A 14,660-nucleotide genomic window follows, 5' to 3' on the forward strand; every position below is an offset into this window, starting at 1 on the left:
TAAATCAATAGAACAGAATACAGAGCCCAGAAATAAACTCACACATATAAAGTCAATTAACTTATGACAAAGGAGCTGAGAATATACAACGGGAAAAGACAAGTTTCTTCAATAAATGGCATTGGGAAAACTGGACAGGTACATGCAAAAGAATGAAATTGGACCACTATCTTACACCATACATAAAAATCAACTCAAAATGGATTAAAAATTTGATCATAAGAGCAGAAACCATAAAACTCCTAGAAGAAAACATAGGCAGTAAGCTCCTTGACAGTGACCTTGGTGATGATTTTTTGGATTTGATACCAAAAATAAAGGCAACAAAAGCAAAAATAAATGAGTGGAACTACATCAAACTAGAAAGCTTCTGCACAGCAAAGGAGACCATCAACAAAATGAAAAGACAACCCACCGAATGGGAGAAAATATTTGCAAATCATGTATATGATAAAGGGTTAATGTCCAAAATATATAAAAAACTAATACAACTCAATAGCAAAAACACAAACAATCCAATTAAAAAACGGGTAGAGGGTCTGAATAAATATTTTTCCAAAGAAGACATACAGATGGCCAATGGGTACATGAAAAGGTGCTCAACATCGCTACTCATCAGGGAAATGCAAATCAATGCCACGATGAGATCTAGCCTCACACCTGTTAGAACAGCTATTATCAAAAAGACAAGAAATACCAACTGGTGAGGATGTGGCGAAAAAGGAATCCTTGTGCGCTGTTGGTGAGAATGTAAATAGGTACAGCCACTATGGAAAACAGCAGGGAGGTTCCTCAAAAAATTGAAAATAGAACTACCATATGATCCTGCAATTCCACTCCTGGGTATTTACCTGAAGGCAAGGAAAACACTAACTTGAAAAGATATATGCACCCCCATGTTCACTGCAGCATCATTTACAATAGCCAAGACATGGAAGCAACCTAAGTGTCCATTGATGGATGAATGGATAAAGAAAATGTGGTATACTGAACAGACATTTCTCCAAAGAAGATATACAGATGGCCAACAGACACATGAAAAGATGTTCAAAATCACTAACTATCAGGGAAATGCAAATCAAAACTACAATGAGATATCACCTCACTCCCGTCAGAATGGCTATAATTAACAAGACAGGAAACAACATGTGTTGGAGAGGATGTGGAGAGAAGGGAACTCTCATACACTGCTGGTGGGAGTGCAAACTGGTGCAGCCACTATGGAGAACAGTATGGAGATTCCTCAAAAAGTCAACGATAGAACTACCATATGATCCAGCTATTCCACTGTTGGGTATTTATCCAAAGAACTTGAAAACACCAATTTGTAAAGGTACATGCACCCCTGTGTTCATTGCAGCGTTATTCACAATAGCCAAGACTTGGAAGCAACCTAAGTGCCCATCAAGGGACGAATGGATAAAGAAGATGTGGTATATATACACAATGGAATACTACTCAGCCACAAGAAACGATGAAATCCAGCCATTTGTGACAACATGGATGGACATTGAGGGTATAATGCAAAGTGAAATAAGTCAGAGGGAGAATGTCAAATACCGTATGATTTCCTTCATTAAGTAGTAGATAATAACAACAATAAACAAACACGTAGGGACAGAGATTGGATTGGTGGTTACCAGAGGGGAAGGGGGGAGGGAGGAGGGCGAAAGGGATAATTCGGTACATGTGTGTGGTGACGGGTTGTAATTAGTATTTTGGTGGTGAACATGATGTAATCTATGCAGAAATAGAAGTATAATGATGTACACCTGAAATTTTTACAATGTTATAAACCAATGTTACTGCAATAAACAAAAAATTAAAAAAAAAAAAGAAAATGTGGTATAATATACAATGAAATATTATTCAGCCATGAAAAATATGGAAAGCTTGCCACTGGTGACAACATGGGTGGACCTTGAGGACATTATGCTAAGTGAAATAAGTCAGACAAAGATACTGTATGATCTTGCTTCTATGTGGAATCTAAAAAAACAAAACTGAAAAACGACAACAAAAAAACAAACTTATAGATACAGAGAACAGACTGGTGATTGTCAGAGGCAGGGGGCTGGGGTGCATGAAATGGGTGAAGGAGGTCAAAAGGTACAAACTTCCAGTTATAAGATAAATAAGTCATGAGGATGTAATATACAGTATGGTGACTATAGTTAATAATACTGTACTGTATATTTCAAAGTTGCTAAGAGAGTAGATCTTAAAAGTTCTCATCACAAGAAAAAAAATTTGTAACTTTTTTATAACATACCTATGTATGGTGATGGATATTAACTAGACTTACCGTGGTGATATCACAATATATGCAAATATTGAATCATTATGTTGTACACCTGAAGTTAATATAATGTTATATGTCAATTATATCTGATTAAAAAAAGAATCCAGTTGTCTTTGATTAAGCTAGACATTGAAGAGATTTGTAAAAATGTAAAATGATGTCACTCTTCTCACTAATTTTTTTAAATTTGGAAAAGACTCCTATTTCATAAAATATGTTTTTCTGTTAACAAGTAATTGTGTTATTCTTTTAAATCTTTTTTTTTATATAATTTTATTTATTTATTTTCCCCCCAAAGCCCCAGTAGATAGTTGTATGTCATAGCTGCACGTCCTCCTAGTTGCTGTATGTGGAACGCGGCCTCAGCATGGCTAGAGAAGCGGCCCGTGGATGCACGCCCGGGATCCGAACCCGGGCCGCCAGCATCGGAGCACACGCACTTAACCGCTAGGCCACGGGGCCGGCCCTGATTGTGTTATTCTTAAATGAATTAATACATAAATATTTTTAAACAGTTTTAATTTCTGATAAGGTACATAGAGATAGAGATAAATAACAAAAACAAAAGCTGTTTGGGGTCCTCTATAATTTCTAAGATGGTAAAGGAGTCCTGAGACCAAAAAGTTTGAAAGCTGCTGCTCAGGCCACAGCTGAGGTCAGCTGGACCCTGTGAACACAGCTGCTTCTGCACAAAAACTCAGATGCAACAGACCTGTGTTCCGTCTCTGTCCCTCTTGTCAAACCTCACCATCTTCCTCTGCACTTCTCCCTCCTTCTACTACTAACATACACGTCTTGCTAACCCTGTGCCTGATCCATGACAGACCCTCCCACACTGAGCATTCAAATGGAAGATTCCACCGCCAGCCTCACCCTCTCGTCCAGACGTTTGGGCACATCTAGTCCTCGCCTTTTGGACCCTTGGCATGACCTTTGAGTTTCTGGTTGAGTCGTCCTTCCTTCGAGTTGCCTGATCCACCACTTGGAGCTTCTCTTGGATTCCGTGCCCAGGTGAGGCTGCCCCTGGGCCAAATAGTGATTTGTGAACAGTTTTAATTGGGGTCCCAGTGAACTCCGTCTTCCCCTAACTAGTGATTTCTTTCTCATGCCTTCAGTCCCCACCCTTTCAGGAAATCTTTGTATTCCGTACCTCACATTTATCTTGCTATTTCTCTATAGTTACTCCTCTATTTTCCTGTGTGTATCTTTCTTTCTCCCCCAGACTCACAATACTCCTTCCTGTTTCTCTTTTTCCCTTTCAACTCCTCTTTTTGTCTATTAACTACAGGTGTATCAGTGAGGGCAGGGGTTTGTCTGTTTTGCTCACTGCCGAGTCCCTAGGACCTAGGACACGTGCCTGGCACACACCTCAACCCAGTTCATCTTTATTGAATAATTATATAACAGGCAGTAGATTTTAAAATATTAGAATCAAGTATTTTTATCATTATAAATTTTAATGTCCCAGGGTTCCCTAATTATGAAATCAGTAATTTTTCAGGGGAAGGGGAGATGCTGGCTAGATTGAGGAAGTCACTGCTCAGTTGAGACTATTTTGGATTCATTACACAAAATCTGAAACACAGAATTTGTTGGGAGCAAAAGAGGATTTCTAAGTTCCAAAAATTACCTTTATGTACCAACAAGAAAAGCTTGGAGATCTGAAAGTCCAGTTTTCCTAGAAGCCATTGGTAGAGGCAACAGCCTATGACAGAGGAAGTTCCCTCCAGCCTAGGGAGGAACTACAGAAAAAGGGAAGGAGAAAGGAGAGGGGAGAGGGAAGAGGGAGAGAATGCAAAAAAGGAGGAAAGTGTGATAAAGACAAAGAGAAATGAAGCAGAGGAGACAGAAAGATGCAGCTTCATAATTTTTTCTTTCCCCTGCTGCAGGTAACACAATTTTCATTCATGGTGTAGGTACATGATAAGCAGGCATGCGCTGACTGAGGTGGTTTTGAATGGTCAGTGACTCCAGATCTAACTCCAGTTTGGGCCCGGGAGTCTGAATCTTGCCTGCCCATTCAGGTTTGCTTTGTCTGCTCATCCTGGCTCTAAACTTGCACTGGACACCGTCCTAATCTGAAAATTGACTGATGTCTCCTGCCCACCCCCACCTCCATCCCTTCCCAGTGATGAGAGAAAAGATGCCTGTTTGAATCAACATGGCATCTGGGTCCCCCTTCTCTCGTGAGGAGGAGCCCTTTGATGGGGTGGCCTGGGGGCAGGGGTGGGGCTGCTGGGATCCAGTGATACCTGGGTGGCCGTGTGGCTGGGGAGGAGGCCATGCTGGTTGGCCAAGTGATGACCCAGATGAACACCAAGGCAGTAAGGACCTCATGCTTCTTACTTACCTCTTGGGAGCCTTTTCTTCTGTCTTTTTTTTGGACTTGACCAGTTATATTTTTTTCTCTTCTTTTCTAAAACAGAAAAAGAAAAAGTCATCTCTATGGCTATAAATATTGATCTACAAGCTTGAGTCAATACTTTCAAGTAAATTTTTGCTGTCTTCTCAGTACTTGTGGAGAGAAGAAAACCATAAAATCTATGTGGAAAAAGTACTCCATTTTACTTGGAAATAAAAAATCATTGAATAAAGAAGTAACTGAGATATACTAAATTATTAAGTTTTAAAATATGCCATTTCCCAAAATAACCAGTTTTTTCAAGACTAGAAGAAAATATACAGGGAGATTGTCACCAGACACAGGTATAAATGATTTTTTTTAGCCAAAATGCATGGCCAAAAATCATAAAGGTAAAAGATGAACAGATTTGACTGTTTAAAAAATTAAAAGTGTCCACAATTCAAAAAACATCTCCACAATATTAAAACAAGAAAATGGAAAAAATCCATTATATATAACATTTCAGGATTAATATCCTTAGTAGATAAAGCAAAAGATGAACAGTACACTGGGAAAGTGGGCAAAAAGCACAAATTGAAAATGATCAAAGAGAAAATGCAAATGACAAATTTATTTTAAAAGTCATCTTTAGAACACTAATAAAGAAATGCATTGTTTGGTTTTAAGGACACCCAAACCTTTGAAAAGTTTTATCATGTCTAGTGTTAGTGAGGATGTAGGAAATGAGAGCTCCTGTATTGTTAAAGGGAATGTAAACAATTACATTTTCTGCAGAACAAATTGGTAACATATATAAAATTATACAATAATGTGCTAGGTCCCTAAAAGAAAAGAAAATAGATAACACTGACATGGAGATATGTGTGTTAAATTTACAATAAAAAATGTTTATAGAAGTGACTATATAGTATGAGCGTATATACATGGAAAAGACAAATGTATGCATATTTGTAGGTTATATAAATAAAGTAGGGGAAGCAGTTTAAATAGGAATTTAATTTCTTGATTAATAATTTTCTGTACGTTTGCAGAATTTATTAGAAACACTGTATCAGACAGGACAGGATAGGCTATGCAGCAACAAACAAAACCCAATCTTGGTGGCTTAACACACAACAGTCTGTTTCCCCATCGCACAGAGTCCTCTGCAGGACCTGGAGTCTCCAGGGCAGCTGTTGTCTGTGTCTTCTGTGTGGTGGTGCTGAGACCCCCGCTGCCTTGGGCTCTGGCACCTCCCTTTTCCACACACAGGAGAGTGTGGAATGCTGCGCAGTGGCTCTTATGTACTTTGTCCCAGAAGTGACACCCATCGCACCAGCTCATTGGCCAGAACCAGTCTCATGGATCTGTCTCCTGCACGGGGCTGGGGAATGTAGCTTTCCAAGGGTCTGGGAAGGGGAGGGGAATCGGAAAGAGTGGGGAGCACTAGTAATGCCCTCGACAACAGTGTGCAGGGCCAGTACTGCTGGTTGTTCCCCTTTCCCTTGTCTCCCTTTTTCTTTAGTAGTGAAGTCCCTGATTTGGAGCTGGATACCTGTCCTTCTAGAATAAAGACAACATCTTCCAGCCTCCTTTGCAGTCAGCTGTGGTCATGTAACTAGTCCTGGCAATGAAATGGTAACAGAATTACTAAATGCAGCCTGCAGACAATGTCCTTCAGTGGAGAAGGCATGCCCTTCCTTGACTTTGCCTCTTTCCCTGGAGGAAAGCAGACTTGCTGGCTGCACCCCAATGAAGGGGATGCCACACACTGAAGATGGCAGAGGAACAGGCAAGAATGAGCCTGAGATTTTATGGTTTTTAGTGTCAACCCCGGTCACCTACCTCCATACAGGAGAGAGAAATACACTCTCTTGTTTTATCCACTATATATATATATTTTTTTTTTTTTGCTAAGGAAGATTTGCCCTGAGCTAACATCTGTTGCCAATCTTCCTCTTTTTTTGTTCGAGGAAGATTAGCCCTGAGCTAATGTCTGTGCCAATCCTCCTCTATTTTGTATGTGGGATGCCGCCACAGCATGGCTGACGAGTGGTGTGGGTCCACACCCAAGATCCAAACCCATGCCACCGAAGAGGAGCATACCTAGCTCAACCACTATGCCATGGGGCTGGCCTCCTATTTTTTTTTTGGTGGGGAGAGTTTAGTTTGCAGTCACACACAGCAAGCTAATCCTAATGGCAATAGCATACTACTTTTATAGTATGGAACATTTTCTACGTTGGAAAAAAGTTAAATCACTGTTTTAAAAAGCACACGTCTTCTTCTGGATTGGATGTCTTCTGCAGCCCCAAGGACATAACAACCACTAGGAGTAACATCAAATCTACCCTAACAGAGACCAAATAGGTTTACACTTACGCTTTTCTCCGGGAGATTTTCCCAAAGACAATTGAGTTCCACTATCCGTGGGATCTAGAAAATAATGAGAAAAAAAGGAATTCTGAAATAAACAAGCTTTACATTTTGTGACCACACTCATTTCAGACAATACTGAGTTGGCAAAGCTTTGACAGTATTATTCCTGTCCCTTCCTTTCTAATGGAGAACGATGGCTCCTGAAGAGAGTTCCAGGGAGAAAGATGCTAGTCCTGTGCCAGCCAACCTTTATCCAGGGGATCTTGGGAAAACCCATTGATCCTTTACATGTCTCAATGTTCTCATCTGTAAAATTGAATAAGTTATTCAACCTTCTCCAAGGGTTGTTATAAAAATAAATAGAATTTACCCATGAGGAAATTTGAAATATTCCTCTAGAATTCAGTGCAATGTAAGAGAAACTGTTAACAACGATCATTTGTATTTTAAGATGGTCAAATTTAACCCATTCTTTCTGATAATAATTAGATACTTGTCATTTGAGAGTCACATTTGTCATGTGGGAGTTCTGTGAATTTGTGACACAATGACAGAATCACCTACAAACAGAAGAATTTCAGTGTTTTCCCCCTCCACAGATAGTGGTAGCAATGTGCATAACAGCAGCGATGGTGAGAAGTGAATTAACACGCACCATTTTACCTGAACATGCCCAGAGCAACACTGTCAGTTACTGGCGCTCAGTCATACTATTACATTTATGATTAAGGTGAGTTGTTTTCTTCCCAATTTTCCCAGATAGGTCATGTGAGAAAAATGGAAATCAGGACCTTAGGAAAAAACTTGATCCATGACTTGGGCACTTTCAATAGAGTACCACAAATACACCTAGAGCAGGAATTCTCAGCGGTGGTGATGTTGCCCAAATATTGGTTCTTGGGGGAAAAAAATATTCCTCTTCTTATGTGTAAAGACTGTATACACATATACAGTGCATAAATTGATATATATTATAATATTAAAATATCATGTGGGAGGGTTCGTGATTAGGAAAAATATCAAAGTTGATTCCTTAGGGCAGTGATAATGGAAAAAAGGTTGAGGAACTCTGGTTTAGAGTAAAACATCTCTGAATTTGGGCTCCTGATAACTGCACTCTGAGACTTGCAATCCCTCCTCTGTACCGTGCATGATTCCTGGTGGTGTGCTAGGCGGCTCCTGGGGTCTCCTTCCTTCTTTCCTTTCTGAAGTGTCATCACTGACCTCTGAAAAAAGAAACAACACTCCTTTTAGATCTCAGAAAATGCCCCCTGGGAAGTTCCATGGGGAATCTCCCAGAGACGCTGGAAGGACCTTGCACATTCTGGAGCTAACGGCTGGAGGTTCCAGGTCTTGCCTGAGCCTCTAAGGATGCCCTCCTGAAAACGCAACCACCACTGGGTCTGTCTGCCACTCAGGGGAGAGCAGAGCAAGGCTGGTCAGCAGTGCTTCTTCTACTAATGGAGACGTCTAGTGGGGGACAGTCACCTGAGCCCCTGGACCAGAGGCTCAAAGTGAAGTCGTGAACCCCTGGGAGGGGGTCCCTGAAATTCTTTCAGGAGATCTTCAAGGTCAAAACTGTCTTCTATCAAAGATGTTGTTTGCCTTTTTCACTATGTTAGCCATTGCACACGTGGAGCAAGAGCCGTGGTAGGTAAAATTGCTGGTGCCTTAGTATAAATCAAAGCTGTGTCCCCAAACCTTGAGAGTAGCCATTGCATTCTTTATCATCACTTACTCACCATTATAAAAAGCTAGTTTCACTTAAGAATGTTCTTGATGAACCAGTAAAAATTATTAATTTTATTAAATTTCTACCCTTGAGTACACATCTTATTTTTTTTTAATTTAATTTTTTCTTTTTTTTGTGAGGAAGATTAGCCCTGAGCTAACAGCTGTGGCAATCTTCCTCTATTTTGTATGAGGGTTGCCGCCACAGCATGGCTTGATGAGTGGTATGGGTCTGCACCCGGGATCTGAACCCATGAACTCCAGGCCACTGAAGCAGAGTGCACTGAACTTAACCACTTTGTCGCCGGGCCGGCCCTGAGTACACATCTTTTTAATAGTGTTTGTGAAAAACTGGAGAGTACATGTGAAGCAGATGGCTGCATCTTGAAGTTCACGGTTGTCTCAAGAAAAATACTCGTGTGATTGTTTGAGTTGTGACTCACTGTATAATCCAGTGAACCAATATTTTCCAAATGTCCATGGTATTATAAAATCTTGCATGACTAGAGCTATTCAAAAAGCAAGATAGCATAATGCATTTTACTGCAACAGAGCATGAAGAGTTCATTGATACGGTTTCAGATTCTATCTTACGACTAACCTTTAAGAAGCTACCCCTTGTTGAGTTTAGGTGTAGAATGAAAGATGAATATCCACAGATATCTCAAAAGACTGTTGAAATACTCCACCCTTTTCACCTACAGATCCAGCTGACTTTGAATAAGCTAGACATTAAAGAGATTTGCAAAAATGTAAAATGACGCCTCTCTTCTCATTAATATTTTAAATTTGGAAAATATATTTATTTTTCATGAAAGTATGCTATTTATGTTAAGAGGTAATCAGTTTATTATTGTTACTTTTAAAAGAATTAATACATAAATATTTTTAAACAGTTTTAATTTCTAGTAAGTTTCATAGAGATAGATATAAATAACATAAACAAAAGCCCTTTGGCGTCCTCCATAATTTTTAAGAGGGTAAAGGAGTCCTGAAACCAAAAAGTTTGAAAGCTGCTGCCCAGGCCACAGCTGAGGGCAGCTGGACCCTGTGAACACAGTTGCTTCTACACAAAAACTCCTCAGATGCAACAGACCTTTGTTCCCTCTCTGTCCCTCTTGTCAAACCTCACTGTCTTTCTCTGCACTTCTCCCTCCTTCTACTATTAACTTACACGTCCTCCTAACCCTGTGCCTGCTCCATGAAAGACCCTCCCACACTGAGCGTTCAAATGGAAGATTCCACCACCAGCCTTACCCTCTGGTCCAAAAGTTTGGGCACATCCAGTCCTCGCCTTTTGAAGCCTTGTCACGACCTTCAAGTTCCCGTCCTTCCTTTGAGTTGCCTGATCCACCACTTGGAGCTTCTTTTGGATTCCATGCCGAGGTGAGGCTGCCCCTGCGCAAAATAGTGATTTGTGAACAGTTTTACCTGGGGTCCCCAGTGGATCTCCTCCTCCCCATGTTATGACTTCCCTTCTTCTGCTCCCCACTTCAAGATTTCTGTACCCCTTTGCCCTATATTTCTCCTGCTGTTTCTCTATGATTACATATTTCTTCTTGTGTGTACCTTTCTTTTTCTCTCAAACTCACCATTTGGCCTCACCCTCTGTACAACCTGTTGAAATCAACCAGATACATTTGGGGGAATCTCAGAGCAGTGGGGCTTATTTCCTGATTCCTGTCTGTGTGACCCCTGCCTCCAGGAGGTGGCCACATCCGAGTAGAAATGGCTGAGTGGTCTGTTTTGGTAGAGGAAGCGGCTTATAAAATACCTCTCCAGGCTTCCCCAGGGCCTATGTGTGACACAGGAGAGATCCCAGTGTCTCTGGGTACCTCTAGTGGTGAAAATACAAGGTATCAAAGAATTGAGAAGCAGAGACCTTGCCATGGAGGGTGAGGTTGAGACTGAGAGGATTTGCAGTGCCCAGGGTTGCAGGGTGAGTCTGCTTCATTGTGGAAAGAGGAGATCACAATTTTCACTGGCTGTGGACTTTAGGAGCTGATCTGCGTAGGATGACCACTGCCCAGTGAGCAAGGATATTTCTATGGAGGTCAGGGAGGAAGCGCACGTGGCACAGCCACACCCCCTCCTGGCAGCTGAATGCATGAGCTTCTCTCTACACCCATGAGCCACTTCCGGAGGAAGCAGGAGTGGCTACATGTTAGAGAGGGGGTACTCGGAATCAGCAGGAAGTTCAATCACGGAAATTACTGAATGTTTGTCCAGAAGAGCATGGGGTAACCTAAAAGAGCATAAAACTTGCCTTTAATTGGCAAGTTTAACATTTTTCCTCTATCACAAAAGGAGGGTTTCAGAGAAAATGAAAACTCTTACAGAAAATAAAGAATACCACTTTTTTTTGTGTGTGTGTGTACGAGAGTATAGTATGTATATTTTCAGCCTAAGTCAGTGTTCTTTTTTTCTCTAAATTTTGTATCTCTTTTTAGGTGTTTTTAGTATTTGTAATAAAAGTGATTAATTAAATGTAAAATAATGTGACTCACAAATACCCCAGTAAAATTTTTCATTTAAATACAATAGAAAGAAAGACAAATCTGGAAGGGGCTGGCATCTCCTACTCCTTTTGGTAGCTTAGCAGAGGGAAGTCTCAGCGGGTCCGAGTTACCCCAATAGAAACAGGCTAACACCAGTCCTAGGACCCTGAAGTCTCCTCCTTTCTAACAGGGTCATTTCTCTGACTGGGAGCGTCCTTTGTTGCACAGTCACATAGACGTTCCTGTCCTCCTCTATAAACATGTAGAGCACTATGGGAGTGGGTGTCTCAGTATTGGGCTGCTGGCCATGGGGCATGCAGACCATCTGTGCCTGCCCTAAACTTGGAGTAATAAGAATTTGGAGGATGGTGCAGTTTCTACTTCTCTGCTGTGAGATTTTCCTCCAATAATCCTTAGTTTATAGTGGCACCATGTGGTGTTAGTGGTATCTGTGACTCCTTTGCATAACACAATAATAAATTCATAAACTATTCTTGGTCATTCTCCAAATTATAGGATACAGAAAATATGGTTTCTTTCATCTTTTTTTATTCAAGAATTAATTAACCCCTCATTTGTGCCTGGAGATTACCATCTAGCCTAGAAGAGACACATTGCATAAGTAATTACAGTAGAGAATGTGTCATCTTCCAAAAGGGCCAGTGCTGGGTGCTATAGAAACACACAGTGGGACCAGCTTAGCTAATTGAGGGGTTACAGCCAGCGCCAGATTCCTGGGTTAAGTCCCAAAGTGTCAGGAATACTGGAGCACCCTCTCCTTAGGTATTTACATGTCAAAAGAGATGAAGCTCAGGACTTGGAGACATCTCTAGTAAAAGCCTGAGTTTCTCTGGCTCTTGGAAGAAATATGCATTTAAATTCCAAAAGATGGAGTGAGGACCCAGGGTCTTTTCAATCCTGTTTCGAAGCAGCAAAGTTTTTTTTTTTTTTTTAATCCTTTCAGGAGGGGAGGAGAATAGCTGTCCTTGTTCTGTGCATTAACAGAAAGTCCACCATTCTCTGTTCCTTGTCTGTGGGACGTAATCTGCCACTCGCACAGAAAGATTCCATCAGCTCTCTTCTCGATGCCTGTGGGTCTGAGTGTAGGGGATAGATGCTGCAGTGTTACTCTGGCTGTTGAGCTGGTTGTGAATATCAACAAAGAATTCTTTTCTCTGACCCAGGTGCCTCGGGTGTCTGTAGTAGTCATGTATATAAAGAACATGACTATGCAAGTAGGGTAACATCTCAGACCCTTCACAGTTCTTGGCAAAGCACACACCTGGCACAATTGCACAGACGACTAGCACAAATCTTTTTTTTTTTTTTTTGTGAGGAAGATCAGCCCTGAGCTAGCATCCATGCTAATCCTCCTCTTTTTGCTGAGGAAGACCGGCTCTGAGCTAACACCTATTGCCAATCTTCCTCCTTTTTTTTTCCCCCAAAGCCCCAGTAGATAGTTGTATGTCATAGCTGCACATCCTTCTAGTTGCTGTATGTGGGAAGCGGCCTCAGCATGGCCAGAGAAGTGGTGCGTCGGTGCGCGCCCAGGATCCGAACCTGGGCCGCCAGTAGCAGAGCGCGCGCACTTAACTGCTAAGCCACGGGGCCTGCCCTAGCACAAATCTTGAAACAGGTAAAAAATTGACTTCTAATATTGACCCCAATATATTTGCATTCTTTCTGAGCAATGGGCACCGCCATTCACCCAGCCATTCAAGTCAGAAATTGAAGAGCAAGCCTTGATTTCACTTTCTCTCATCCTCTGCTTCCAATTTATCAAGTCCTGTCAACTCTATCTCCAAAGTGATCTTGAATTGGCACTCTTCTCTCTATCTCCACAGCCAGCTCTAACTCCAGGCTACTATCGCCCTCATGGCATCTGCCATCCAAATGGCTTCCCTGCTTCCATTCTCTTCTGTTTCCAACTTGTTCTTTACACTGCACCAAAATTGGTCAAGTTTAAAATTGGATCATGTCACTTCACTGATCAGATCTCTTCAACGGTCCCCCATTGATCTAGAATAAAATTCAACTTGCACAGCTTGACCTATAAGCATGAGCCGTCTCCATCCTCCAGCCTTCTCTCGTACTTTCCTTACCTCTTGGGAGGCTTTTTTTCTGCCTCTTTTTTGGAGTTGACCAGATATCTCTTTTTCTTTTCTTTCCTAAAAAGAAAGGATACAGATCATCTTTTATAGCTACAAGCATAGGTCTGCCAACCTTATATGTCAATAATTATCAGCTTTTACTTTTGGTCGTCAAAGCATAGTGGCTAGGAGGTCATTGGTGACCTTAGGTGATGCTGCTTCATGGAGTAATGGGGGGAGGAGAAATTCTAAAGCGGCAGAGGAGAGAGAGACATGAAGAAATAGAGAGAATGAGTTTAGGTAACTCATTTCTAGAAGTTTGGTTGTGAAATGGAAGGGAGAACTATGAAGGCAGTGGAAGAGAGACGAGGATCAAAAGAAAGTTCCTTTTATGAGCTGTGATGGGCTTGGGCATTGGCTGAATGCACATGCTTGGGGAAGGGAGATGCTGAATTCTCAGGAGAGAGAAAGGATCATGGATACCGTCAGGTAGAGGTGGAGGGATTGCCTTGGAGAGGAGGGTACTGGAGAGGAGAGGACAGATGCAATTAAGTTTTGCAGGGTTGGGAGTAGGAAGTGAGGGTATTCCCATTTCATGCCTTTCTATGAAGTAGGAGGAAAAGTCATCTCTTGGGGGAAAAAGAGGTGGTGAGAGTATCAGAGGTTTGGAAAAAAGAGCTCAAGGTCTGAAAGGATCATTGCAGGTAGGGGAATTGTCACACATGTGGAGGGATCATTTGCACTGGAATGGTGAAGACACAGTAGGTGCACTCTGCCCTACTGTGTGACTCTCCCCAGCAATGCCTGCTCTCAGATACAATGTGCAGAAAGTAGATAATAGGTTCCTCCAAAACCTGCCAGAGTTCTAGAATAAGACAGAAAGACAAGGCAGGTTAAGATATTGGCGATGAGTTACAGAAACGATGGATCTTGGACTCTAAGCTGGTAAGAAGGGATGTGAAGAAAGGCAGATGATGGATTGGAAAAGGGAAAGGCCAGTGGACTGGTCTTCTAAGTGAGGTTGATGGACAGCTACAGAGAGAATAAATTGTAAGGAAGCAATCAGCCAGGGATATTTTTGTATTAATTTTTTAAGATTGGGGTGAGGAGGAGAGATTAGAGGTTGAACGATACCTGTAGAAGAAGCAAACATCAAGGACAGGTGTCAAAAAAAGGAATTGTTAAATTAATTATTGGGGAGTTGAGCCAGGTTTGAATGAAGAAAGGGCCTGTGGATTGCCTTTGGGCACAGGAGGCCAAGAATGAGTGGAGGAAAAAGTCATTGGAAAGAGCAGATTTGAGAGGTCAGGGTATTG

The 14,660-nt window shown here is 41.5% G+C and overlaps 1 protein-coding gene across 5 annotated transcripts in view; it reads right to left on the minus strand.

The window, feature by feature from the left end:
- SP110 (SP110 nuclear body protein) overlaps positions 1-14,660 on the minus strand; it is a 48,676-nt gene that overhangs the window by 23,974 nt on the left and 10,042 nt on the right. For 4 of the 5 annotated variants that reach the window (XM_058533168.1, XM_058533167.1, XM_058533169.1 and 1 more), the window contains exons 8-13: positions 13,357-13,422; positions 10,014-10,154; positions 8,171-8,251; positions 7,029-7,082; positions 4,653-4,718; positions 3,176-3,325 (exon numbers count right to left, since the gene is read on the minus strand). In XM_058533168.1, the coding sequence (XP_058389151.1) occupies positions 3,176-3,325; positions 4,653-4,718; positions 7,029-7,082; positions 8,171-8,251; positions 10,014-10,154; positions 13,357-13,422 (558 nt within the window). The remainder of the gene's footprint in view (positions 1-3,175; positions 3,326-4,652; positions 4,719-7,028; positions 7,083-8,170; positions 8,252-10,013; positions 10,155-13,356; positions 13,423-14,660) is intronic. The other variant, XM_058533170.1, reaches the window with a different exon arrangement.

Source organism: Diceros bicornis, chromosome 37 (assembly GCF_020826845.1).
Source record: "Diceros bicornis minor isolate mBicDic1 chromosome 37, mDicBic1.mat.cur, whole genome shotgun sequence".
Classification (NCBI taxonomy): Eukaryota; Metazoa; Chordata; class Mammalia; order Perissodactyla; family Rhinocerotidae; genus Diceros; species Diceros bicornis.